The 26395-nt window shown below is 35.3% G+C and overlaps 2 protein-coding genes, 3 long non-coding RNA genes and 1 pseudogene across 6 annotated transcripts; 2 read left to right on the top strand and 4 right to left on the bottom strand.

Annotated features, from left to right (window-relative positions):
• Nucleotides 1-6003: 6003 nt before the first annotated feature.
• On the bottom strand, nucleotides 6004-7889 carry LOC106446322. The gene is made up of 3 exons (XR_007323643.1): nucleotides 6456-7889; nucleotides 6278-6307; nucleotides 6004-6166 (listed from the first exon to the last, which is right to left on the bottom strand). It is a non-coding gene; the product is annotated as an uncharacterized LOC106446322 (long non-coding RNA).
• Nucleotides 7890-8167: 278 nt separating this feature from the next.
• Nucleotides 8168-9149, bottom strand: LOC106379570 (protein C2-DOMAIN ABA-RELATED 3). The gene is made up of 3 exons (XM_013819498.3): nucleotides 8986-9149; nucleotides 8675-8770; nucleotides 8168-8594 (listed from the first exon to the last, which is right to left on the bottom strand). Exons 1-3 carry the CDS (start codon nucleotides 9103-9105, stop codon nucleotides 8304-8306), a joined length of 507 nt encoding a protein of 168 aa, XP_013674952.2. The 5' UTR covers nucleotides 9106-9149; the 3' UTR covers nucleotides 8168-8303.
• A 3979-nt stretch (nucleotides 9150-13128) lies between these two features.
• LOC125587288 lies at nucleotides 13129-14130 on the bottom strand. Its single transcript, XR_007323642.1, has 2 exons — nucleotides 13798-14130; nucleotides 13129-13430 (listed from the first exon to the last, which is right to left on the bottom strand). It is a non-coding gene; the product is annotated as an uncharacterized LOC125587288 (long non-coding RNA).
• Nucleotides 14131-14208: 78 nt separating this feature from the next.
• On the bottom strand, nucleotides 14209-15810 carry LOC125575260. Of its 2 annotated transcripts, none has more exons than XR_007323640.1 (4): nucleotides 14836-15778; nucleotides 14693-14757; nucleotides 14411-14592; nucleotides 14209-14319 (listed from the first exon to the last, which is right to left on the bottom strand). It is a non-coding gene; the product is annotated as an uncharacterized LOC125575260 (long non-coding RNA). The 2 variants fall into 2 exon arrangements; XR_007323641.1 differs by having other exon boundaries at nucleotides 14266-14319; nucleotides 14411-14540; nucleotides 14630-14757; nucleotides 14836-15810.
• A 7026-nt stretch (nucleotides 15811-22836) lies between these two features.
• On the top strand, nucleotides 22837-23866 carry LOC106380330 (non-specific lipid transfer protein GPI-anchored 8-like). The gene is made up of 3 exons (XM_013820098.3): nucleotides 22837-23323; nucleotides 23465-23503; nucleotides 23616-23866. The coding sequence occupies exons 1-3, from the start codon at nucleotides 22993-22995 to the stop codon at nucleotides 23690-23692; spliced, it is 447 nt and encodes a 148-aa protein (XP_013675552.3). The 5' UTR covers nucleotides 22837-22992; the 3' UTR covers nucleotides 23693-23866.
• Nucleotides 23867-24502: 636 nt separating this feature from the next.
• Nucleotides 24503-25453, top strand: LOC106381350 (annotated as a pseudogene).
• The last annotated feature ends 942 nt before the right edge of the window (nucleotides 25454-26395 follow it).

Genomic DNA, 26395 nt, shown 5'->3' with positions numbered 1-26395 from the left:
TGTATTTTACGATGTAAGTACACAAAACTTCGACCACCAGATTCACCACCTTCCTTATCTTAGGTCATAACCTAAGTCTTACTAATCTTAATTGCTTCTTTATCTTGAGCCATAACCTATGTCTTAGTAATCTTAATTGCTTCCTTATCTTGAGTCATAACCTATGTCTTAGTAATCTTACACTCTCACTACGGCACTGTTTTTTTTTTTGCTACCATTAGCTTCATTGAAAGAAAAAAGAACAATAGCATCGGTGTTGGAGCTTCGCACGAGCCACTGAAGTGATTTTTTTAACGGACCCAAATACGTTTTTATCGGCCAGCTTACCTTAATTACTAATATACTATTTGAAGCACTTGAAAGTTGAGCCTACAGATCCAAAACAAGGCTTTCTTGATTTTTGTTATCCCCGACGACAAAGAGACATTTCTTACGTAAGAAATGTACTATGTATTATCTCTAGACATTTCTGCAATATTTTTTGAGGAGGTAGGAAATGGGGAACCTGAGTTTAGAAACTCGGACTTACAGCTCGGGCTTGCATCTCTTGAAAAAGTGTCTCTGAACATTGCTAGACGGGCTGAACAAGAAAGTGCAACCGCTGCAAGAACCATGGTCACCCTCGATTTAGAATCTGGCATCTCACTTAAAGGGAATTCCAATAGCAAATATAAATATAAAATGCAACGCAGATGAAGAATTCCACTAAATTATATGATCATTGTAGATATAGATATGGATACCAGTGGGAGCCAGATTTGGTGGGATCCTTGACACCAAACGCAGAAAATTCAATTGGAGTAATGGTTGAAGTTTACTGGCAACAAGATGGGTCGGGGTAGATGGCAATAGTCCACATCTTCACATTGAGTTTTGTGATTGTTCAATGTGACAAAAATATCGCAATGTATACATGTTACAGACACAAGTTCGTGACTGACCTTTTTATGATAGGTTTTGTCTTTCTCAACAGTTATATGAACCTATAGAAGATGTCAAATAATCTAACAAAATAACTTTAACTCTTTAATTTAGTAGATAAGTAAATAAGCTGCATGATTTTTTTATGTTTTTCTGCCCGGCAGTATCATGTTTTGTTGAAATATATACTTTATCTTTTTGTATTTAAATTGATGTTACAAGTTTTTCACATATAATAAATAATTTTAATTGTTTTGGGTTTTGTTTTACTATTTATTTAAAAATAAAAAATAAAACGCATTAATAAAAATCAATATAAAGAAATATGCATCATCATTTTAAAAAATACAAAAGAGTAGTATTTTCCTTCATAGATCTCTAATGATTTTAAGTATATATAATTAAAGGGACAAAAGCTACTAAAAAGACATTCTAATATTAGTCAAAAAATTTTATAATATTAATAATTTTATTTAATATTTTTGCAACTGACTATTTTCGATCATATTATTTAAAAATCAGAGATAAATGATTAAAGGCAAGTTATGTAATTTCATAATGACCAACACAAGGAAATTTTGGAGGAAATTGATGAAATTTCATTTTATGGTATTTATAAATGACAAAATACATGCAAATTTTTAGATAATCATAAAGTATGAATGATCGGAAAAACCAATTCCTCGATAACAAACATTAACAGGAAATAACTAAAGGTAAAAAAAACATAATGAAACTACCATGTACGATATTTTATAATTTTTGGGATATTTTCAATTGTCACTAGCAGTTTAGACTTTCGTCTTCTCTCAGATTGTTGATAGACTCATAAGTGATAAACCTAAGTAGTACTAAAATGAGAATGTTAACCTTCTTTCATGATGAATTATGACACTTCTACGTTATAATCATTTAGTATTGTGGTTAAGATGATTCTGAAATGCGTAGATCATGGAGAAGGACTTCAAGTTCTACACTATGATGAAGGGTAAAAAAGTATGAAACACATTATGATTATTTTGTTGATAAGTTTAATGTAAAAATATAGGTCATTAATATCAGTATAAAGATAAGGCAACAATGTAATATAAGTAGCTTCACTATGTATATTGGATTGTGTTATGTATATAGCACAATTTTAATTGTTTATTACCATATATACATAGTAAAAACATTGTACTTTCTATGTTTACCGGATAAAATAAACCAGACATTGAAGAAATTAAGACAGAGGAGTCCAATATATATTTTCCATTCAAAGAACCTCATTGAAAATTATTTTATTTTATGTGTGTTATAACAATGATAGTAAAAAAGTATTATATTAAAATTTATTTCTAGATAATTAATTTATATATATGAGTGTTCGATATGAAAAATATTTAAGTAAATGATTTTAAAATTCAATTAGTTCATTTTTTAATTTTGTATATTTGTAGTAATTTTGACATTTGAACTTTTTTCAGTCAAATTATTTTAATATTTAAACTAATTGTATTCTATCATTTGCGTCCGAACATAAAATTATCCAATATAACATTGAAGTGCACTTCAAAATTAAATTCCAAAATAATAAAACATAAGATGACATATACACTCATATACTAAGTTATTTTCACATACTAAAATATTTAATATTTTCTAATAATACATTTAAAAAAATAAATACACTTATTTTTTTTTATTTTTTTTGTGAGCTGCTCATCTATACATAAATGTTTTTTTATTAAAAACTCTACATGTCAACATAATAAAAAGTTCTACTTAAATAGAAAAAGATGAAAATTTTATGATAATATGACAACAAAAGACTAATAGGATATCAAAGTTGATTTTGTGTAATTGTTTTTGGATGCTACATTATTTAAGATTTATATAAGAGAATTCTAGCATTTTGTCTGAATAATGTATTTTTTTGAAAAAAAAATGCTCAAGTTAAGATGATTTAAACATATAAACGTTAATTAATTGTTCATAAGTAATTATCATATTTTATTTTAATTTGTCCAATATTACATCGAAACAATTCAATAATATAATATAACACAAAAATAAAATTAATTAATTATAAAAATTAATTTTTACGTAACATTTAACATACAAAATATATAAAATATTATAGACAAATAAACCGCGCGTAGCGCGGTAAAACCTCTAGTTATTGTAATATTGATCGTAGCTGCTCTAATAAAATATTCAGAAATAAAAGCTCAATTTTTTTTCGGAGGAGTCTTTGTGTCTCAACAGGAAGATAAATATGGAAAACATGTTATATTCTATTATCTAATAGACCTATAATACTTGCATAATTAACAGTTCATGGGGATTTTTAAACATAAATATATAAAGAGTTATATAACCAAATCATGAATGTTTCTTTTGTGATTCATATTTACAATTCAAAGTTTTCACTCAAACCATATAGTATTTTAAAACATTTGTATAACAGTTGACCAATGAGACTCGTGACAAGTGAGAAATACGGGTGCAGCTTTAATGAAATGGTAAAAAGAAAATAGCATCTTCTACTCTTTTACCGCATGAGAAAGATGTAGAGAAGTGAATCAAGAGGGCATGCGTACACGTTAATGATGGGGTAGGGGAATACTGAAAACTAAAAGTTAGAGGCGTGGCACTTGTCACCTTCATTAAGCTCCCAAAGTCTATAGTCAATGTTTTTTTGTTCCTTAAAACATATCTTAAAAGTAGGGGTCTGTTTTAAGGTATGAAGTAAGAATACGGGGTCTGTTTTACAATTTCGAAAGTTCTCCCGACCAAAAGAAAAACATCAGACCAAATACACGAATCAGTGGGAAAAGCATATGTAGAGATAAGATGCTGTCAACATTTTCTTATAAGAGATTAAAATTAAACAATATAAATTTCGTTGCACGGTTTTAGATTCTTTAAAAGGCTGATCTTAAAAAGAGTATATAGCAATAGAACAGAGAATATTTTTTAAAATTACCAACTTTTTCTACGTCGTTTGTATAAAATATTGTGTTCTTCAAAAGCTGCTATTGCTGCATTTAAAGTATCTTTTTCATTCAAGATTCAAAGCCTTTGGGCTTCAGTGATAAAAGTGTTGACAAAAAAATACTCCATTTGTTTTTAAATATAAGTAGTTTTAGCAAAAAAAAATTATTTCACGTACTTTTTTCATTTATTAGATATTGTGTGATTAATAAAATAATATTAAATTTTTTATAATTGGTTGAATTAATTAATTAAATAATATATTTTTTTAAATAATAACTTTATAAATATACGTGCTTTTAAGTAAAACTAGGATCGGCCCGCCCTACGGGCGGGATATGATTTACATATGATGTATATGTCTATATTATTGTATGTTTTCTTTGCATGTGTTTTATGTTAGGATATGAAAAAAAAATGTATAATAATGTTTATGGTTGTTAAGATGTTTGGGGAAAATATGATTTAGCTCTTATTGGTAGTGTGTTAGATTTGCTTTGGAACTCATATGTGTAAGTGTTGTTTGCTTTACTAAATGATGTGTGCGAGGAAATGATTACCAGAGGTCAACCGCATGAAAAATTAGATGTGGTGTGAGTGAGGTTGTATGCTTTCAAATTAATATGTGTTAATTTTGTTTAATCCTTACATAATAGTAGAAAAGAATTAATAAATTTTAAATAACTAAATAGGGGTAAACGACTAAACGGAACATTTAACATTTTCCTTAATTAATGTGAAAAAATTAGAACGACATCTAATCTGAAAAGGTTTAATATTATATAATACTGGTGTAATTTTTTTGTGTGAGTACAGTTTCAATGAAAAAATGGTCGGCTAATATATATTATAACCATGGGCGGATCTACATGAAGCAGGGAGGGGGCAGCTGCCCACAGTGAAATTTTAAAAATATTGAATATGTTACCAGAATAAAAATTTTAAAGCTGACGTTATTGGCTACTGCCCCCACTAACTAAAAGTCTTTGCCCCGTTCATTTATGGTTTAGTCACGTTTTTAATTCGATCTTGTTTTGTTTTAAACTTTTTTTCTTTCCAACATAAATCATAAAACTATTTCCTAATTTACCTCTCCCATAAATGTCATTATTTTAATGATTTCCACATATTTTTGAATCTATGTCGGTATGTCCTATGATATATTGCTCGCATACTCTTCCATTTTTTTCTCGCATATTCTTTTTACCAAGTTTTATTTTAATCATTTAATTTAATTATCTATTATGTAAATATTTCTCAGAATGTATATTTACTTTAATGATATTAAAAATTAAAAAAATATATTATAATAGAAAATAAATTTTAAACTAATATATATATATTCTCAAAATTTTGTTTATGCAATAATAGTTCTTATTTAACAAAATTTGAACAGAATATGTTTTATATGAACAAATAATTGTAATAAGTATTTTTATTTTATATTTAAATAATATATGTCCCCACTATAAAAATATTCTAGATCTGCCACTGATTATCACAACTCCATTATAACAACTCCGTGAGCTTCATTTTGTGGTTGTTTAATTGTTTTGTTAAAATAATTTAGTTTAATGGCTAACTGTTAATATTTTTTATGGAATAAATAAATAAAATACGTTTTTTACAGTGGCATTAAAAAAACATCTATATATATGATGATATTTTAATAATCTCATAAAAATATATTAACCTTTTGACAAAAAAAAAATATTAATCTTTTTATATATAAATGTTTTGTAATAGTTAGATATTATGTTTTACATTGAGGAAAGAGATACATATATGAATATTGGATAGTAATATCTCATTTTTAACTCATAATTATCTTTTCAAAACTGAAAAGCGAATTTATTTTGTTACTTTGAATCTCTAATGAATCATAAACCTAAGGATTATATTTAATGGATCATAAAGCAAAAGATTACTTTGAATCTCTAATGGATTATATTTAAAAATATATATATACTGAGCGCGGGTTTATAACTCTAATTTATAATAATAACTACGTTTATTTTTAGCAAATTTTAATGAGTTTTCAGAATTGTTGTGTATGTGAAAATATAAATTTAACCTACTTTTGTTTATATTTAAAACAATATATTTGAGAAATGTAACTCTAATTAGTAAAAATATCATATTTTAATAATTAAACCTGAGCATTACAAAAAATTTCAATATATTTCGACATCGGTTTATAATGTACGTGTATCATTGAAATTAACAGGATGTCTTCATGTCTTCACGCCTCTGTTTAGCTTCATAAGACCTGAAAGGGAGGATAACATTTTTTTAATCAGTAATATTCTCATGTACGATACAACAACAACAAAAAATATTATAAAAATCAAAGAGCAAAAGAGAAAGGAGGAGCTCTCACTTATCACAAATCTGACAGTATTTGCACCGACTGCATACAACAATTCAAGATACCATCACCGTACAACAATATGTGCAAGAAGTTTGCAAGTGGACAGCAAAAAAGTCCTCAGTTGTCGCAAAAGGAAAACAAACGAACATAAAAGATTGTAAATTATTTTATAGAAAGTAAAAATTACTTTATGCATTAGCAGCAGATCCTTAGAAGCATTCCCAGATAAATCAGATGTCCAGAAGCTTTTAGAGACTTTTTGGTAATTGTTTTCTTGATCATTACTTTCTTTTTTCTCTTTGTGCCATCTTCTTATTGACTTATTTGGTATATAAGATCCTCTGCTGCGCTTCGCCGTTAGTCACCATCGAAATATGCGAGCATAGCTGCAGTAACCATAGCTTTACATTCATCGTTTGCATTAAAAAATGATCATTTCTACATTTATAAAGTTGATTCAGTAACCTCAACAGAAACTGGCATGGTACTGTTCCAGGTTGTGTATGAAGCACACTTACTAAGCTTTCTATGATTCACTTTTGTTCTTAACATCCTAAACTTCCTTCCTCCGTTCTCTCTCGTTCAACACTGAGCTGCAACTCAATGTTTCCTGACCTGTAACCTCGTATTATTTCCAAATCATCTTCGATTAGTGGCAACCAATTCTCTGCGTACTTCATGATGAGTGTGCATATAATCTCTGCTTTGACCCGTCTTGCGTTTATAGTTGTTACAACCGTCAAAAAGTGATCAAGTTGAAGGTTCGATATACAATGGTATATCTACATCTTCTGGTATGTCATGATTATCATTGCAGGCTTTCCAAGCAAGCAAGTCGCAGCAATGGTTGCCTCAAACCCACATGAATATACAGAACAATCAACAAACGGTTTTAAATTGCCTTATTCAAAATATGTCAAACAAAAATCTAAACAGTAAACTTGGTAATAAGGATTCAACATGACAGAAACATTAAAAAAAATATGACAGAACAATCAACGCACGGACTAAATATTCCTCATTTATAAAACGTCAAACAAATATCTAAATAGAAAAACTTGATAAGGCGGATTTAACACGCCGGAAAAAAAAATTAAAATTATGAACGCAAGCTATGATACATAACAACCTGTGAATCCAGTATGAGCTTATCCACTCCCCTGAGTTCGCCACCGCCTCAAGACGTTCCTGGCCTCCCAGAAACGGATCAACCGCAATTCAACGGTGGAGGAGCATCGTCCGGTCTTCAAATCAGAAAGGAAAATTGATGCGCTAGCCAGTTCTCAGAAAATAAATTTAATGGTTGGTTTTGAGGGATTGAGGTGATGGTTTTCAGAGGAGGAAAACCAGACTCGCAAGACAGAACTTCACATTGATGGCTATATAGTGGTTGTTCGAGTTAAGAAGAGGTTAAATGGGATGAAACAGAAGCATTTTTTCGACTAATGAAGAAGAATCTCGACCGGCGTAATCGAATCCACCAATAGAAGAACCCTAAATTTCGATCAGACACGGTAGAGGAGATAAAGGTTACTCAATATTGGGCTCGGTCACTTGAGTAAAGCGTAAAGACCAAACTCAACTAAGCCCAATAAATGTCGCTGGTTACTTAATGAAACGCAGAGTATCCCGAAGAGAGGGACACGTGTCGGCCTATCAAACATCGACTTTCCACGTGGCAAAGCAGGAGTGAGACCAACAATTTTTTATATATATAGATACTAATAATTAAAAACATTTCATATATTCCTTTTTTAACTTCACGAAGTAGAAAAATATCTTTGTCCTCCTTGCGACAACGTGACGATTCCTTTAAACTAAACACCAATCACTAAAATTCGTGCAGTCTTTGGCAGAGACGCCAAACCAAAATGGTTCACATTCACACACACACACACATAATTAAAATATTAATTATTATTTAAAAATGTTTATTGTAAGAATATATCACCAAACCGAACCGTCATCTTCGAAGGCCTCGTATTGTGGTGATATAATGGGCAAAGCCCAATAAGGTAGTGTTACAAGTTTTGTTTTACAAGCCTTTAGAACCAGGGAGATCAATCCACTGAAGCTCGAGTTCCACTTCACCACGCTCAACGTTACGGAGACGGAGACAAAAGCTCTGAACGATTCGATCATTGCTCCACCGTATGTAGCTTTCCTCGGCTAAACAGTTGCTGCGGTTCGGATGGATCGTCGATATTATGGTTCCGTCTGGTAAGCCAGATAGCTCCATACGTAGAGCTTCAATGTAGGGTTTCAAATCTATCTCGGCATCTCCCATTTTATCATCCTTGCTAAAGAAGTCATGGTCGTATACAACCTGTTCAGGTTTAAACCAAGATGATTTATAAAAAAGATTGTCAACCGGCTCGGTTTAGATGATGTTATAGTTAAAGTTACCAGATTGAGCGGGAGATTCGGGTCGGTAACCGTGAAGGTCAAGTCTTCTTCCCATTGTGGGTTTATGTTTTTCTTCACCACTTTGGTTTTGAGTTTCTACAAGATTTTACACTGTAAGCAGATGAAACCAATGTCGAAGAGCTACTTAGGCATTTTATAGAAATTTCTAACGCCTGTATTGATTTCTTTTAAAAAAATGTTTTAAAAAAATCTTTTCGCTAATGATCGATTTGCTGCTTAAACTGATTTTTAAAATACTGGTTAAAACTTGAAACAATCGTTGGTGAGGTTTGTGGAAATCTTGAAAGAACCTGACGGCCAAGCTTGAGGACGACGTAAGGATCGCTGCTGGAAACGTCACGGACGGCGAGGTTGACGCCGCGTTTGACGCGAACGCGGAGGATACCTAACAGATTATCCATCAGCGACATTCTTCTCCGACAAGAGACAACGAAACTGCAATGTTTGGCTACGACTTGGAATGACGCGAAATATTATATATTCATTTTCTTTGTTATCATGAGAGTCATGACATTATTTGTTTTTGGCTTAACGTGAGGACCACTCAAGCGCAAGTTCGTGGGATTCTAAATTGTATATATTCAACGGTTGTTCATCTTCGTGGATTCTATTTAATTAAATAAAAATCGACATGCAAGTCATAAACAATACCCTACCATTTTCTGTACACCACGTTCTTGACATCAAAAGTTCATAACGAAGGTTTTAACCATTGTTAATACTAGAGACTAGTCTCACACATTGGTAGTAGTTGGAAAGGATTCTAAGTAATATATAAAATAGATGGGTTAATCCAATTATCACCAATTGGTTTTAGGTTGGAAGCCCGATCCAAACAATTCAACCCAATCCACATCGATCTAGCTCAAAGTTGGTCCATTGATCCTTGTCCAGATTGTTGTTGAAAATATATATCACATTCCTGCTAGTCTTTCGGTACCAGCTCTAGTTCTTTCTGCTGCAGTTGTGGATTCGCTATATTGACTTCAAATCTACGAGTAGAATCAGCTTGTTTGCAAGTCCCCAAGCTGTGGCACTGATGACTTTGTTACCTTTTCCCATCCAAAATTGACGCCATCATCTCGAAGGGGCATATTATAGACTAGGTCTCACACATCGATCATTGGAAAGAATCCTAAAAGAGCAGATTAGAAACTAGGTCTCACATATGGATCATTGAAAAATATCTAAATAATATAGAAGATAGATGAGTTAATCCATTTATCAGCACTTGATTTTAGGTTGGATACTCATTTATCTTAACATTAACATGCAACATAATATATATATATATATATATATATATATATATATATCAGGATCAAATTTCATTCGGTAACATAATATATAAGAATCAAATTGAGTTACAGAGAAATGACAAACCATAATGTACATAAAATACGTAGGAATCAATCTGTACAGTGTCACAACTCACAACTACGTAGCTTACATTTTTTTTTTTTTTTTTTTTTTGGTAAAAAAACTACGTAGCTTACATGTTAACATATCCGGATCAGTTGGGGAAATCAGCATACTCAACGAGAGGCTGTGTAGCGTCAGCACCAATGGAATCCACGGTCACCTCTCTGCGTTGTGGTCTCTTCGTCCGGAGATGTCGAACAGTTACGAGAGAGGCTAGAAGAAGAGTCAACATGATGGAAATATCAGCATAGTTTCTGCGAACCCACAACCTCGCAAGAGCAAGCATGATTGGCAATCTGGATACTGGCTCGTTCTCGAGAGCTTGGTTGTAGTAACTTTTAGCAAGATTGAGATCGAAAGAAAGCCCTTGACCATACTCATGCATGTAACCGAGGTTGAACATGGCTTGTGCATTTAGTTGAGATTTTGCATGTATGCCTCTGCTGCACGCACAAAATCCCTCTCCTTACCCTGAGAAACATACAAATACAAGCCCAATACAAGTCACCGAGTCAGCCTTAAGATTTTGAGGGCCAAAGATATATATTATTTTTTTTTGGGGGGGGGGGGGGGGGGGGGGGGCAAAGATAATCTATTAAAAACTTTACAAGTTTTATTTACAATTTAGGAACCTATGTCTATATATATTAATTTTTTAAAATTTGAAGACCCAAGACGATATTTCATTTTGCTATGCCGAGAACGCTCAGGACATTGAAAGTTTGTGAACTAGTCCAATACTTACCCGGCCATAGTAATATGCATCTCCCACAAGCAAAGCAGCATAGTCGTTTCCTTGTTTAGAGGCTCGCCACCACAAGGCATGAGCACGCTCCTTCCTCTCTTTAACCGTGCAAAATTCAGAAACTCCCATGCACATGCTCCTTTCACCGTACTTATCCAGGATCCAGGCAGCATTACTTTGTGCAACTTCGTAACCAAGCTCTGACATTCTTGAGTACAATATAAAAGCCTTTCCTACATCACCCTTCATGTAAGCTTCAAGAGCCCATCTAGAGAGAGAATTCCATGGCCCTCTTTCTGCTACTGACTTGTAAAAAGCCGCAGCCTGGATATAAAATTATAATGAAGTGTTTTACCGAAAAAATGATAGTGAAGTGAATAAGCGATCAAAATAGTTCCTCTTAAAATAACTAGAGGGTTTTTCCGGGCTACGCCCGGATTTTTCCCTATAATATTATTAAATTGAATTAAACTTGCGTTTTTAGTATTGAGTAGGGTTTTTTCTGGTGAGATTGTATTGTAATTCTTTTTATATATACATAGTAATGCATCTCTTTTAAAAGGATGGTTATGGCTGAAGTTATTGATTCAACTGTTATTATATAATTTTGGTAAGTGGTGCTATGAGGCTTGTATATCTGAATTATTAGTTTTTATCTTATTACTATATAAATTATTCTGTTGAACTTGTATTAATTTGCATATATTTTTTTGTATATTAAGAAGTTTTTATGTAATACCAAATATCCTTCGATATTATAAAATATGTTTACAACTTATGAAATAAAAAATGAGTTTGATAACTAACAAAGAACATTAGCTTGAGCGATGGTCTCCAGAACAACTTAATGATCGTAACAAAAAAAAGAAACATAAAAGAAAAAGTGATCAGTATACTATGTAAAAGCAATATGGCTATAACTGAGTTTTAATAATTTGTTTGAATATTTTTTTCATGTCTATTTTGATCTTATATATGGTATGATATAAGAAACATTAAATTGTAGCTCCGATAACATATATAGGTACTCGTAGCTAGTGATGAAGAGAATTGTAATTTTCCTGCAGTAGTAAACTTGAAATTAATTCTCTAAACTATATTTGCGAAGTGATTTTGCCACATGTTTTCTCTACAATCAATTTCACAAAACAAATATGACATGACTAATGAAATTGATGACATGGCTTCCAAGAAAATATGACATATATAATTTCATTTAATGTTGATTTATATTTTTGGCAAACTTATTAGAATATGGTAATAATTCATATATTATATTTAATATTGATATTTCTTTTTGGCAAACTTTTTTAAAATATGGTAATAGCTCATACATCATCTATAAAATAAATATATTCATATAAAACATTTTAAATTTCAAAATATTATTATTTTTGTAATACTAAAGCTTTCAAAATTTCTACAATTTTTTAAAAATTAAATAATATCTAATCGTAAGATCATTAGTTTTTTATATACCTACAATCATGCAATGTTATAACATTTTTATTAGTTTTATACAAATTGATTGCCACATGTCATTTTACAATCAATTTCACAAAACAAATATGACATGCCTACTAAAATTGATGACATGGCTTGCGGCAAAATATGACATGGATAATTTCATTAATGTTGATTTATATTTTGGAAAACTTATTAGAATATGGTAATAATTCATATATTACATTTAATATTGATATTTCTTTTTGGTAATTTTTTTTAATATGGTAATAGCTCATACATCTCCTATAAAATTAATGTATTCATATATAACATTTCAAATTTCGAAATATTATTATTTTTGTACAATTATACAATTTGTATTACTAAAGCTTTCAAAAATTTCTACAATATTTTAAAAATTTAAATATCTAATCGTAAAAAAATTCTTTATCGCACATGGTGCAGGAAAACACCTAGTAATAAATCAAAATTCAATTTAATAAATAAAATAATAGTAAAATTGCCACAGATTTTAGGTCCTTGCAGTTTAGTAGTTGTATTAATAATAAATTAAATAAGGATCAGTGCCTTTATATATTGTTGGGATGATGCTTGTGACGATAAGAACATGAAATCTTCTATCTCTCTTGGCTTGTAAGGATCTAAAGTCTGCGGCTTGGTTGTAAGTAGCTTATATTATTTGGTCAATGGTAATCACAAAATCATATATTAATGTCTTTCCTCTCCTAAACTCTGAACTATTTACGTTTCATGTCATAGATATCAAATATACAATAGAATCTGTTTCTGAAGACATAAATAATAAACTGAGCAATGTAATTCTGATGAAGCAGAGTGATAAAACAGTAAACATGATTTTTAGCTGCTAATCATGCAAAGTAGATAAAATGTTTCAAGGAAAAAAAACACTGAAAAGCAAAAAACTGAAAGGAAATCATAAGTCAATACTTAAACTGAAAAAAAGACTTAAACATCATTGAAGCATGCAATAAGTGAGAAGATGAATGGGAGCTCTACTTCTCACATCTTGGGCGCTTAGCTTTCGCTGGCCCATCACTTGCAGAGTTCCTCTTACTCTCCTCATCTGCAGAATCTCCACGCCTGTTCGAAGGTTCACACACTTCATTTCCAAGAAAATAATATAACTGCAGACGTAATCTTTTTAAATTATCATATAATTTGACAATAATCTCTTCCAAGAAAATAATATAATTTCCTCAACGTTACATGTTTATTTATTTATCTATACTAAGCTTTCTAAACTACCCAACAACTTCAACTAATGTAAATAGAGATCCATACTTGCTTTTAGCTGCATTAGTGTGGAAGGAGAGGTTTTATGTTAAAATAAAAGTTAAAGATCGAGAGATAGTAAGATGGAGAATCAAAGTTGGTCAGATTGGTGCATTCATCCAACTAAAAGACAGACGAAACAATGATTGCAAGTGAAACTACTCTAGATGTTTACCTTTGGTACAGATAGTTTCTCATTTAGCTTCTTTTAAACCAGATCACGATGTGTTATCATCCGCTGATTACAAATTCTACAATGACTCCAGCTATCTTCTCCACAAAACACTCTTTCATAATCTGGTATCTGCTGTATAGAAAAGTGTATTGTTATTTCATGAACCTAACTACCCAAAACATCAACGAAAATGACATGAACTTATAGCATTATTACCTCTAACATACTGACTCTGAGATTGGTTAGTGACGTCTCTTCCTCGAGTTTTTACTGTTTTCTTTATTACCTTGGCGAGCCTTTTCTTTTCAATACTACCATGCTTTGAAGTTCAAGACACGTACCTTTATGTCAAAGAAACAAATACATTTTAACTAATGATCAGTCATGGATGGGTCTTTTGATACAGGAAGTCAAAACACTCTAAGCATTTGGAAAAAAAAGGGATCGAATATTTAGGGTGTCAATGAAACTTACCGGCTTGGATAATCATATGAGCATCACCCATCTTATACTCAAGTGCTCCTGTTTAAAAAAAAAAAATAACATAAAAACGTGAGGAGAGAAATAGCTCCGACCAAACTCATCGATCCATTATTAATCACATTTGAATCACCTAAATTACAGTGTCAGCAACAATAACATCAACCGAACCACTTCGGATTGAAGTATCCGCACGACTAAGGGCTTGTTCGCGCCAATTAGGCTGTGATAGAAGTATATTTTCTGTGTTTATACAGATTACCCTAGCAAGTGGCGAGTCAATAGAATGCTCAGCATGTACAAACACACAGGTCCCTGTACGCGAAGATACATTTTTTAAGAAAAGTCAGACCTTTTGAATCCAATATCGTTCAGTAAAGAACATAGTCATAGAGTTGAAGAAATAAACAATAACCCCTTGTTTCTATGCTTAATGCTTCAGCCCGTGTTGTTTTCTTCAAGACCCTACAACACCCAAATCTGAGACCAGTAATATCTCTACATTAACAAAGGACACATTTTTTTTTTTTTGAAGTAGTATAACTAAGAGATGTCTACCCTGGGAAGGCCACCAACTACTATTGCTGCATCGAGAGCAAAAGATCCGGTAAAGTATAATGTGACATCTAGGAGAAACCTGGAGGTAAAAGGAATGAATCAATCTCTTCTGGTGTCAATGGTCGACATCCTCTGTTTCTTAGCTCTCATCTGTTAACCGTGAATCTTGGGCTCTTCCTTGCCAAATCACCTGAGACAAAATGAACAACGGGAAATCAGATACGATCTGCCATTAGTAACCTAAACACAAAGCAAGGTTAGGTGAATGACATAGACCCTTTTGAATAATCAAACAATACATAACAACGTAAGATCAATATTTCCTCTTCGGACATCCATCTCCTTTCAAAGAAACCCACATTCAGATAAGAGAAGAAAGAGGAAAACAAAGACATAAACAGAGAGATGCAGCTGCATATATCTCCGAGCTTAAGACATGTGACGGTAGTCACGGGGAAAGGATTGAGAGAGTTCATAAAAAAGAAGGTAGGGTTCTAGAAGATTCTCGTATCAGATGATGTTTTAATCTCTGCTCTTCTTCACTTTTCTTCTCCGGTTCGTCTTCGTTCTCTCCACCGTTGATACTATCAACGGCGATCCCTCTCCTTGAATGTCATAATTGCAGACGTTTCTCAAAATCATCAATTGAGAGGAGGAGTTAGACCGTGAGCGTTCACACAGCTAAGAAGAAGAAGAGTCAGCCACGATAATAAATTAATAACTTTCATTGGAGATTTGGTATTGCTGAGGTGGGCTTCATATTGGCACTGGATATTATTAATGGCCCAAACGCCTGGCCCGATTTTATATTAGTTGACTTAAAACTTCGTATGACGTAGCATAATAATACTCTCTGATTGGCTGAATATATTAACTGACGTGGATAGGTTTAGAGGGGAGGATATCCCCCTTTTAGTATAGTATAGATTACTGACATATTGCCGTCTCACATTAATTTTAGGGTCTATTCCAAAAAATATTAAAGCTATATTAAAAAAAATTATGCCTAATTGAGAAATATAATTTAATGTTTTAGTCTTTAATTTATACATTTATTTTAATGATACTATGTTCGAACGCTCCACTTCTACGCGTTTAAAAAAGACATCCCTTATATATTAGACTATCATAAATTGTTTGATGATTTTGACTTTTCACTTGAACCCTACGGAAATGAAGTTCATTGCACTTGGCATTCATGGTAAGAAAATTAGTTACCAGTTTCAGCATGTTGCGATTCTTCCTGAGCTCGGCGCCAGCATGTAACATCTTGGCGATTTGATACATAGCCTTTGGTAGGCCAGCATTTGAAGCGACAAGGAAGTATTTGGTTGCCTTCTTCACATCTCTTTTGACTCCAATGCCTTTAAGATACAACATTCCGAGGTAGTACATTCCGCTTGGGTCTTCACTATCAGAAACCTTCTCAAAACATTCTCTCGCCTGCAATGTAAGATATACATATATCTATGTAATCTGTTTGGGGGCACTGATATATAATTAACTTATGTAAAGATGTCCTAAGGAGTAAAATTAAAGAAACATCAACTTCCTTTGTTCAATGTTTGCTTAAATATTACTGACATCAAACTATGGTATCTTTAAAACTAATCAAGACTATTTGTTCACACAGTCAAGAATCCCAACTCTTTTTTTTTTGGGTACAAGTTCGGCCATGATAGAAACTAAACTTCTATTAAGAGACAGAGTAAGCAGGGGAGTATGAAGCAACAAGGAACAAACTGACCTTAGTGTAGTTCTTATCTACCCCATAGCCTTTGAGATACAAGTACCCTAGGCCAGTAAATGCTGAATCCAGACCTCCTTCTGCAGCAAGTGTGAGACATTCAAACGCCTTGGTATAGTTTCTCTCAACACCAGTTCCTTGGGCATATATCTCACCAAGAATCTTCATTGACCTCAGCTCTCCTTTCTCTGCGGCCTTTGAAAACCAGTACACTGCCTTGGCGTGATCATGTCTTAATCCTCTCAGAGAAAAGTAATAAAACAATCCAACTTTGTACATTGCTGAAGGCATCCCAATTTGTGCGTCTTCACCACAGAATCTCCTTGGCACATATTCGTCTTCCACTGCTCCTCTATGAATTCTAAGTGGTGCAACCGTGGAGAAATCCTTAGAGATCAGGAAGTTACTGAGTGCTGCCTCCGCTACTTCAGCATATAACTGGGCAGCTTTATCATGCATCTGTCAAAAGGATCAAATCACAAACTCAGCCAGAAAGAACATTTATAACAAGAATGTTACACTTGTTTCACGTTGTTTACATCTAGTTGTATATATCTGAATGCAAGGGCCATCTTGGACTGCATATTCCCTCCCTCAGCTGCTAACTGATGTTGCTGAAACGACTTTGTTCCATTAGCCTCCCGTGTCATCCCCATCCCATACACGAACCCCATCACCGACTGTCCTGGGGGGTCTCCTGCCGATGCAGAAGCGTTCACCTCGGTAACAGCTTCCTCCATCAAACTAACGTTTCCTTTGCTCGCTGCCGAGACCATCTTCTTGAGAGCAGAGTAGTACAGAGTCAACGCAGGGTCGACGACTGAGTCGTTCAGCTCCAAGACTGGTCGCCAAGAACCAGGATCAAGCTCCTGGTCGGGTTTAGGTTCCTTTTGTCTGAAGTTCTCGTAGTCAGAGTATTCTTTTGTGCTGTTATTGTCGAAGCCATTGTGGAAAACTATATGTTGTTATTCTCATTGGAGAAGACCTCCTTATATACACATTACATTGACTCGAGATATACTCGACTCTATACATCATTATCTCCAACATAATAGGAGACTTATCTATAACCTCTAGTCCTTATCTCAACACTCCCTTCAAGTTGGTGAGTGCAAATCACACACTCCCAACTTGGACAACAAGTAATCAAAAGCATACCGACCAAGCCCCTTGGTTAACACATCCGCCAACTGGTCAGTTGTGTGAACATACTTTGTTGCAATCAGCTTTCCTTTTACTGCATCTCTGACGCTATGACAGTCTGCCTCAATGTGTTTAGTACGTTCGTGGAAGACCGGATTCACAGCTATATGCATTGCAGCCTTATTATCACAGAACATGTCCATTGGACCATTCTCGTAGACTCCAAAATCAGCTAACAAGCGCTTCAGCCACTTCAACTCTTTGAGAGCATCCGACATGGATCTATACTCTGCTTTGGCTGACGAATGAGACACAGTGTCTTGTTTCTTTGTTTTCCAAGCAATTGGTGATCCTCCCAAATGTACTACGTATGCTGATAGTGATCGTCTTGTTTTCGGACAGCCTTGCCAGTCAGAATCACAGTAGATTTGTGTGCGGAGATAGCTGTTTGCTGTGAGGAGAATACCTTGTCCTGGTGTCCCTTTGATGTAACGAACAACTCGAACAGCTGCATCCCAATGACGTTTCTGAGGTTGATGCATTACCTGAGATAAAACATGGACCGCGTAACAAAGTTCAGGCCGAGTGATGGTCAAATAGACCAAGCGACCAACTAATCGCCGAAAGCGAACCGGGTCATCGTATAAAAGTTCCAGAGGAGAATGTGACAGTAACGTATGATTCTGCTCTACTGGTATAGAAAGTGGCTGACAACCGAGTAAGCCAGCGTCTGCAATGATGTCCAAGACGTATTTTCTTTGCGAGAGGAAGAAACCAGACTCTCCTCTTGATACTTCAATACCAAGAAAGTATTTTGCTCTACCCAAATCTTTCATATGAAAGCACTTGCTTAAGTAAGCTTTGAACTTTACCAACATCTCCAACTTACTGCAGCATATGATTAAGTCATCAACATATATGAGGACTCGAAGACTATCATCTCCTTTGATGAACGTGAAAAGCGAGTAGTCTTCGTAGGACTGTACGAAACCGAATTGCAACAGAGCCTGACTGAGCTTTGCAAACCAACACCGCGGAGCTTGCTTTAAACCATATAGCGATTTTCGTAATTTGCAAACAAGCTTGGGATCATCCGTTTTATATCCCGGCGGGAGTTTCATATACACCTCTTCCTCCAAGTCTCCGTGGAGGAAGGCGTTGTATACGTCCATTTGATGCACCTCCCAGCCTTTAACAGCTGCAATTTTAAATAACATACGAACTGTGGTAAGTTGGCTACAGGTGCAAAAGTTTCGTCATAGTCCTCCCCTTCAACCTGTCTGTTTCCACATACAACCAGACGTGATTTAGGTCGCTCAATGGTGCCATCTGGATTGTATTTGTACTTATAAATCCACTTGCAGGCTAGTGCTCTTTTCCCTGGTGGAAGGTGAGTAAGATCCCACGTGCCTGAGTCCTCAAGAGCCGTGACTTCGAGGCCCATAGAGTTACGCCAGCGCTCGTCTTCCATGGCCTCTCTGAAACTCTTAGGCTCCTGTCCTGCTGTAACTGCAGCTAGGAAAACACGGTGATACGCAGAAAAGAGCTCGTCTGAGACATAATGTTCAATGGGGTAGAGTTGCGTACCTGGAACCGTTGGAGAGGACGATGATTGGATTGGTGTGCCAGTGAGATCGGAAGGTGTATGTTTATCAGTCGCAGCAGGAGTGACTAACGCACTTGCGTTATATGTGACAAAATCACGAAGCTTTACAGAGGAAATTTTCTGACGATGACCTCTCCCCATCTCAGTAGGAGGATTCAGCACTTCCGGAGCTTGCTCTGCAGCAGTCGCCGTCGGTTCACACACTGTGGGTTCCGTAGCTCCTCGTTGTGTTGCAGGTTCATTATCACCAATAACAGTATTAGTACTCCCCTTGTCAATGACACTGTCTTCGTCTGGGTCAGTAACTTGAGGAGGAAGGGAAGCGACCGGAGGTGTTACTTTCGCAGCTTGATAAGGGAAACATGATTCATCAAACACAACATCTCGAGAGATGAAAAACTCTTCTTTCTCGAGATCATAGAGGCGCCAACCCTTTTTTCCATAAGGATATCCCACAAAAATACACTTTCTGCTGCGCTCTCCGAATTTGTCTTTGTCTCGTGTGTAGCGATGAGCATAAGACAAGCAACCAAATGTCTTGATGGTTGCATACGACGGTGACGATCCATAAAGACATTCATACGGACTGATACCTTTTAAGACACTAGATGGTGTGCGGTTGATGACATGTGCAGCAGCCAAAATGCTTTCTCCCCAAAACTGAGTTGGTAAATTAGCCTGAAAGAGAAGAGATCGCGCCACATTTAGAATGTGTCTGTGCTTTCTCTCGACCCGTCCATTCTGCTGAGGAGTAGCAACGCAAGAAGTCTGATGTAATATGCCATGGTCGGTGAAGTACTTGGTTAAACACATAAATTCGGTTCCATTGTCTGATCTAACAATCTTGACTTGCTTGCCAAACTGGCGATGAGCCATAGCACAAAATCCAGGTAGAATCGTGCGGACCTCTCTCTTTTCAAGCAAAAGATAGATCCAAACGGCACGCGAGAAATCGTCAACTATAGTGAGAAAATAAGAGGCACCACACGAGGATTGTATACGGTAAGGACCCCAGAGATCAACATGAACTAAACCGAATATTTCAGAAGCTTTATTATAACTGTCATAGAAGACCTCACGAGTCTGTTTTGACTTAAAACAAATTTCACATCCACCAAACTTGTCATGAATGTTCTTAACACCAGTAATGAAAGGTAAAAAATCCAAAACAGCAAAAGAAGGATGTCCCAATCGCCTGTGCCACAATGCCTGATCCTCAGCAGCTCGAACTCTGTGACTTTTAGCAATAGTTACATCCCGATAAACATAAACACCATTCCGTTCTTCACCGGCTCCAATCAGGGTCCTCGTAAAACGGTCCTGCAATATGCACAATGTGTCAGAAAAAACAGCAAAACAACCAGTCTGCTTTAACAACTTTGCTACAGACAGTAGCGTGCAATTCAAGTTTGGTACAAATAGAACATTGTCAAGAACCAAGACTTTTGACAATCGAAGAGAACCACTCTTCAGAGCGTAAACAATACTCCCATCCGCAAACGAAACTGGACAGGGAGGAATAGATTTTACTGATTCAAGAACATACACATCTCCTGTCATGTGATGTGATGCTCCTGAATCGAGTATAACCTCTCCTGTCGGAACATTACCATTCAAACGATCTGGAACTGGTGTCGGTTTCTGTTGCTCCAACATCTGTGTAAGAGACGCCCATTGTTCTGGTGTGAAAGACGGAATCACGCCAGGTGAAGGAGCTTGAGCAGCATTCGAACGATATTGTTGTTGTTGCTGCTGAGGAAAATTTCCTCGACCTCGTCCTCGCGAAGAAGAACCTCTCCCTCTACTCGAGCCTCTGCCTCCACGATCAGTTTGATTTTGATTCTTCTCAAGCCACCACTCTGGAAATCCAATTATCTGCCAGCAGTCTCTCTTTTCATGACCAGTACGGCCACAGTGAGAGCAGACAACCACAGGACGAGACGCAATAACAGCAGCTGCATTGAAAACAGCCGTTGAGTCTTGCTCTGTTTTGGTGCTGAAACCGACAGCTTCTGGTTTTGCGTCCAACTTGGAGGCTGACAGTCTTCTTTCTTCTCGAGCTACTCTCTGGTACACACTGTTCAGATCAGGAAGTGGTTCCATCGAGATGATGTTTGTTACCACATTCCCGAAACGAGCCGCGTCGAGTCCCATTAGAAACTGATGAACATGTTCCTCTTCATGATCCTTTGTTATGCTTGACATCGCGGAGCATGAACATTTAGGAAGAGGCTTGTACATAATCAATTCTTCCCACCGAATGGAGAGCTTACCAAAGTAATCTATCACACTCATTCCATCTTGACGACAAGCCGCCAATTCAGCTCTCAACTGGTGAGCACGTACGGCGTTACCAATTGAGAAACGTTGAGCAATATCTGCCCATAACTTCTGAGCATCAGACGTAAACGTGACGGTAGAACGGACCTTAGGTGAGATTGAAGTCCTGATCCACCCCACAATCATGGAGTTGACTGTGTTCCACACATCCAAATCTCCCGAATCATCCGTCAGTTTCGGTAGAGTACCATCTATGAAACCGAACTTTCTCTTTGCGCGTAAGGCATTCTCCAACTCGGAGGCCCACTCAGCGTAATTCTCACCAGTAAGTTGAACAGAAGATATCGCTACACCAGGATTATCAGACGATGATAGCTCATACGGAGAGCGTGACTTGGTAACCAACACGGTTCCTGTTGCCATCGATTACTTGACGGCTACGAAATAATTTTTTTTTTTTTAGAAATTTAGGGTAGGCTCTGATACCATGTAAAGTACAGAGATATTTGGGAAAACTATATGTTGTTATTCTCATTGGAGAAGACCTCCTTATATACACATTACATTGACTCGAGATATACTCGACTCTATACATCATTATCTCCAACATAATAGGAGACTTATCTATAACCTCTAATCCTTATCTCAACACACTTCTTGTCCGTGATTCGATTGAGTTGGGAAGAACAAGGAGAGAGAACTCAAGAAGTCAAAACGATGGAGAGGAAGCAGGGGTGATTAACTCCATAAAGTTCGTTGGACTTTCATATTATTACCGAATAACTAAATCAAGATATTCAGCCTTTGACCGGGTTTTGTAGCCAAAGTTAATTAGTGTTGACATAAGCCATAAAACTTCTATACTATTTTATTAATTTACAAAAAAGTATTAATTGGTTTAGAAAAATTAATTCCAAACAAGAAAAATCTATTGATTTATTTTATCGATCCTTAACTTTTAAAGTTTATATATTCTAGAGATCATAGATGTGAGACTAGTAACACAATATACAATTTATTGGTCAACAATATAAATTACTTTACATATTTGTTATTCTCATTCAATGGATTTATAAGGAAAATATATCATTATTACATGCATTAGGCCGGGTAATTAATATATTCAGTCAAATTGCAAGAATCTGGATTAAAACGTTAATTAATAGTTTGAAGGAATTAATTCTCTGTACGCATTCAATATTATTAGAATTAATCAGGTAATTATTCTCCTAAATTCAGAAACAAAATATATAGTTGACCCACCCAAGAAATCAACAAAAAGTTAATTCCCACGTATCCGTTCTATATAAAACAAAAATATATAGTCGTTATACAAAATCATATAAGAAAAATAAGTAAGTTGGATAACAAATATAAAAAAATGGATATTACAAGATCACTCGGCGTAGCCACCGTCCTCGTAATTATCTACTCCATTCAAATCACAGCACAAATGGAACAAACTGAGGAAGCAATGCGATGTGTAGAAAAACTAATACCGTGTCATCCGTACATTAACACGGACTCTCCTCCGCCGCCATGGTGTTGCAATCCGGTGAAAGAGATCGTCGAGAAAGACGTGACATGTCTATGCGGATTCCTCAACCATCCGGACATGCTCGCACTCATTAATATCACTCAAGATGACGCTCTAAATCTCATTAGTTCATGTGGAGCTAGTTATGATGAATCACTTTGTAGCAATAGCACTGGTGAGTTCTCTTCGTCCAGCTCTAGTTATATTAAGTGTGACTATTGTATCGCTTAGATTAAATACGCGTCTCATTGATATAATCGCGATGTGTTATGTAAACGACACCATGCTAATTAATATGTTTATTTTCCCACTGAAGTTTCTTCGCCTGATACGTCGCCGGGAGCTACGACCACCGGTATGCACTTAATTACTTTCTCTGATATCAAGCTTAGATTTTAGATTTGCTATATTGAATTTACAATCTTATAATTATCTATGTAACTGATGTGATATTCTAAATGAAACAGAGAGCTCTTCTGGCAGCACGACGAAAAATGCAGCCCTAGCTATCAGTTTCTTGGGATTTAGCTTCCTTTGGCTTTGAGATGATTTTGATTCTTCTTAAAACCAGAAATGAAGTTTATGTTTTCAGATTTGTATACGTCTCAATTTCAAATTACAATCACGTTTGTGGCTGAAACACATAGTATGTCCTCCGTAGTATTGTGTTTTGTATTAATGTCATTGTTGTCTCATAAGCCAGATTTATGATTAGAAATGTGCGTGCTACGATAATTCTTTTTTTCATAATCTTAAAATAAAATTAAAAAAGCCAATGCTTTTTTTTTTTGAACAAAAAAAAAAAGAAAAAAAAGCCAATGCTAAACACAGCTAAATACTCTGTATTACCGTGTCCGAATTACATGCGTGTTCATAATGTGTGACCTTCACCACTTGCTTGGATTCTCCACGCGCATAAGCGCGTCCCCCTCTCCACAACACTCTTTTTTTCTTTTCAGCGTTGGTGGGGGTAATGTATGATGTGTCTGTTGACAAGAGAGTTTGATTTTCAATTTGTAGAAAATGATCTAGATTTTAGAAGATGATGAAGTATTGATAAGTGAATTTGTTATGAACCTCGTTCTAATCTGTATTTGTTTACAATGTGGGAACAGTTGTCACGTGAACTAATCTCAAAATAATAATAAAAGACGGATCATAACAGAAGACAGAAGCTTGATTAACCGATAAAGTCAATTCAATAACCGAAAACAAAACCGGAATCTCCGTTCCTTAACCGAACTAATTTAAAATACAGGACGAAGTAAGTTGACCAAAAAAGTGTATAATCTAACTTTAAATTACTTCAAAGCGCGTGGGATATTTTCCTTATAAATACACTTCCCCAAACCCAATCATCTTCACAATCTCAACTCAGACTTGATCAAAATCAATTTCGGCAGAAAAGGAAGAAGACAAACAAAAACAATGACAGAGTTATATGTTTCTCTATGCATCTCAAACATCGGATCACACTTTCCTCCGACATACAACAACAACATCCCGTCGAAGAAAGTAATCTCTTTGGTCTCTCGAACCGGAAGAGATCTGCAACGCTACAACACCACAGGGTATCGTCAAGTCGTCGGGTACGTTACGTCCAATTGAAAATTTAAGAAAAAAAAATTGATTTCTTCTTTCAAAATGGAATCTGATTCTTTGTTTCTTGCAGATGTATACCGTACAGATACAAGAAACACGGTGGTGGTAGAGAGATTGAAGTTCTTTTGATAAGCGCACAGAAGAAAGGGAAAGGGATGTTATTACCTAAAGGAGGTTGGGAGATTGACGAATCAATTGAAGAAGCTGCTTTGAGAGAGACGATAGAGGAAGCTGGTGTTACGGGATAGCTCGAGGAATCACTTGGGATGTGGCAGTACAAAAGCAAAAGAGACAACATGATGGTTCACGACGGGTACATGTTTCCTATGCTCGTTAGCGAGCAGTTTGAGATTTGGCCTGAATCGGGGTTCAGACAACGGAAGTGGGTTTGTTTGTCTGAAGCGATTGAGTTGTGTCGGAATGGGTGGATGAGAGAAGCTTTGGAAGTGTTCATTAACCGGAAATGCCAAGGATGATGGCAACTTTTGATTGTTATTAAAGATTTAATAGGAGTGGGTGAAGAAGAGCAGGTCAAAGTTAAAGTCTTGTGATTTGATTTATTCATTTGTTAGGTAGGCAGGGTATTTAGTTTAGATAGACTCATTTGAAATCCACTAATTGTTTGAAATCTTTGGCTTTCATGTAACTAATCTGTAGTTTGTGTATATAAAATGATTCAGCAATCTTCTTGATCCTGAATAAATCGACCACAAGGCCTGATTCTCTCGGTGTGGAATTTATCTGTTTTTTTTCTTAAATCAAATATATAAATCAACCTGAAAACATGAATAGGGATCCAATTACAAGCCCGAGTAGCACCCAAATCAAATTATTGTTTTTAACCATGCAGGTGGCAGCCTGGTTGGTGATAAGTGGAGAATTTGGGGGTATTGAGTAAATATCTCTCATGGGTTTGATTCCGGCTAGGAATTAAGTTGCTATTGTTTGACAAGACTAACAAACTTGGGGCTAAGTTGTTATTATTTGACAAAACGAGCATGAGACCATGTCTTAGGTTTCATTTAGTAAACTTGGTGCCGGGTACCGGTCTCCTATAAGATTAGTTGGCCTTTGGCCTAGACATCCTTAGTTTAAAAATTAAGAAGAATGTTTTTTTTTTAATTGGTATATGTTCTGATGAACTGGGGAGATAGATATATCTTTCTGCTGCTGTTAAGCTTTATGTTAAGGGGATTGTTGCAAGTTAATTAGTGGTGTTCAGAAATGGCCAAAAGAGTCTTAATGCTCTCTTCTGTTTTTTTCTTGTTACTTGCTTGCTTTCTACCACCTTTTGATGCCTAGTTTGTCTCTCTACCTTTACCATATAAGACTTGAACTTCATATAACAAGGGGTTTGATGGTTTTATTATGCACAGGGCTTTCTTTCCGCACAACTGAAGATAACTTAAGAAAAGCTTTAAATTTGAACAGTTTGGCAAGCTCACACTTGGTAACCCATAACCCCCTCCCTTGTTTAACTTCTTCGTCAGATCTTTTTTATTAGGTGTCTGTTTAGTTACCATGTACGATGATCAGGTAAGAAAACTCAAAATGTAATTCATTTTCTTGATTGTCTCCGTTTAGTTAACTTGGTGATGGATAAAGTAGCAAACAGACCAAGAGGGTTTGCTTTCCTGCGGGATGA

Source organism: Brassica napus, chromosome A2 (assembly GCF_020379485.1).
Source record: "Brassica napus cultivar Da-Ae chromosome A2, Da-Ae, whole genome shotgun sequence".
Classification (NCBI taxonomy): domain Eukaryota; kingdom Viridiplantae; phylum Streptophyta; class Magnoliopsida; order Brassicales; family Brassicaceae; genus Brassica; species Brassica napus.
This window is presented reverse-complemented; position numbering and strand designations above follow the sequence as displayed.

Bases quoted from the DNA above. Each gene is read 5' to 3' on its own strand.
- LOC106379570 (XM_013819498.3), bottom strand. From the start codon at position 9,105: ATGTCGCTGATGGATAATCTGTTAGGTATCCTCCGCGTTCGCGTCAAA. The intron at 8,771-8,985 runs GTTCTTTCAAGA...AAAATCTTGTAG, and splicing joins TCCTCAAGCTTGGCCGTCAG to AAACTCAAAACCAAAGTGGT. The intron at 8,595-8,674 runs GTAACTTTAACT...AAACCTGAACAG, and splicing joins CGAATCTCCCGCTCAATCTG to GTTGTATACGACCATGACTT.
- LOC106380330 (XM_013820098.3), top strand. From the start codon at position 22,993: ATGGATATTACAAGATCACTCGGCGTAGCCACCGTCCTCGTAATTATC. The intron at 23,324-23,464 runs GTGAGTTCTCTT...TTCCCACTGAAG, and splicing joins ACTTTGTAGCAATAGCACTG to TTTCTTCGCCTGATACGTCG. The intron at 23,504-23,615 runs GTATGCACTTAA...TAAATGAAACAG, and splicing joins GCCGGGAGCTACGACCACCG to AGAGCTCTTCTGGCAGCACG.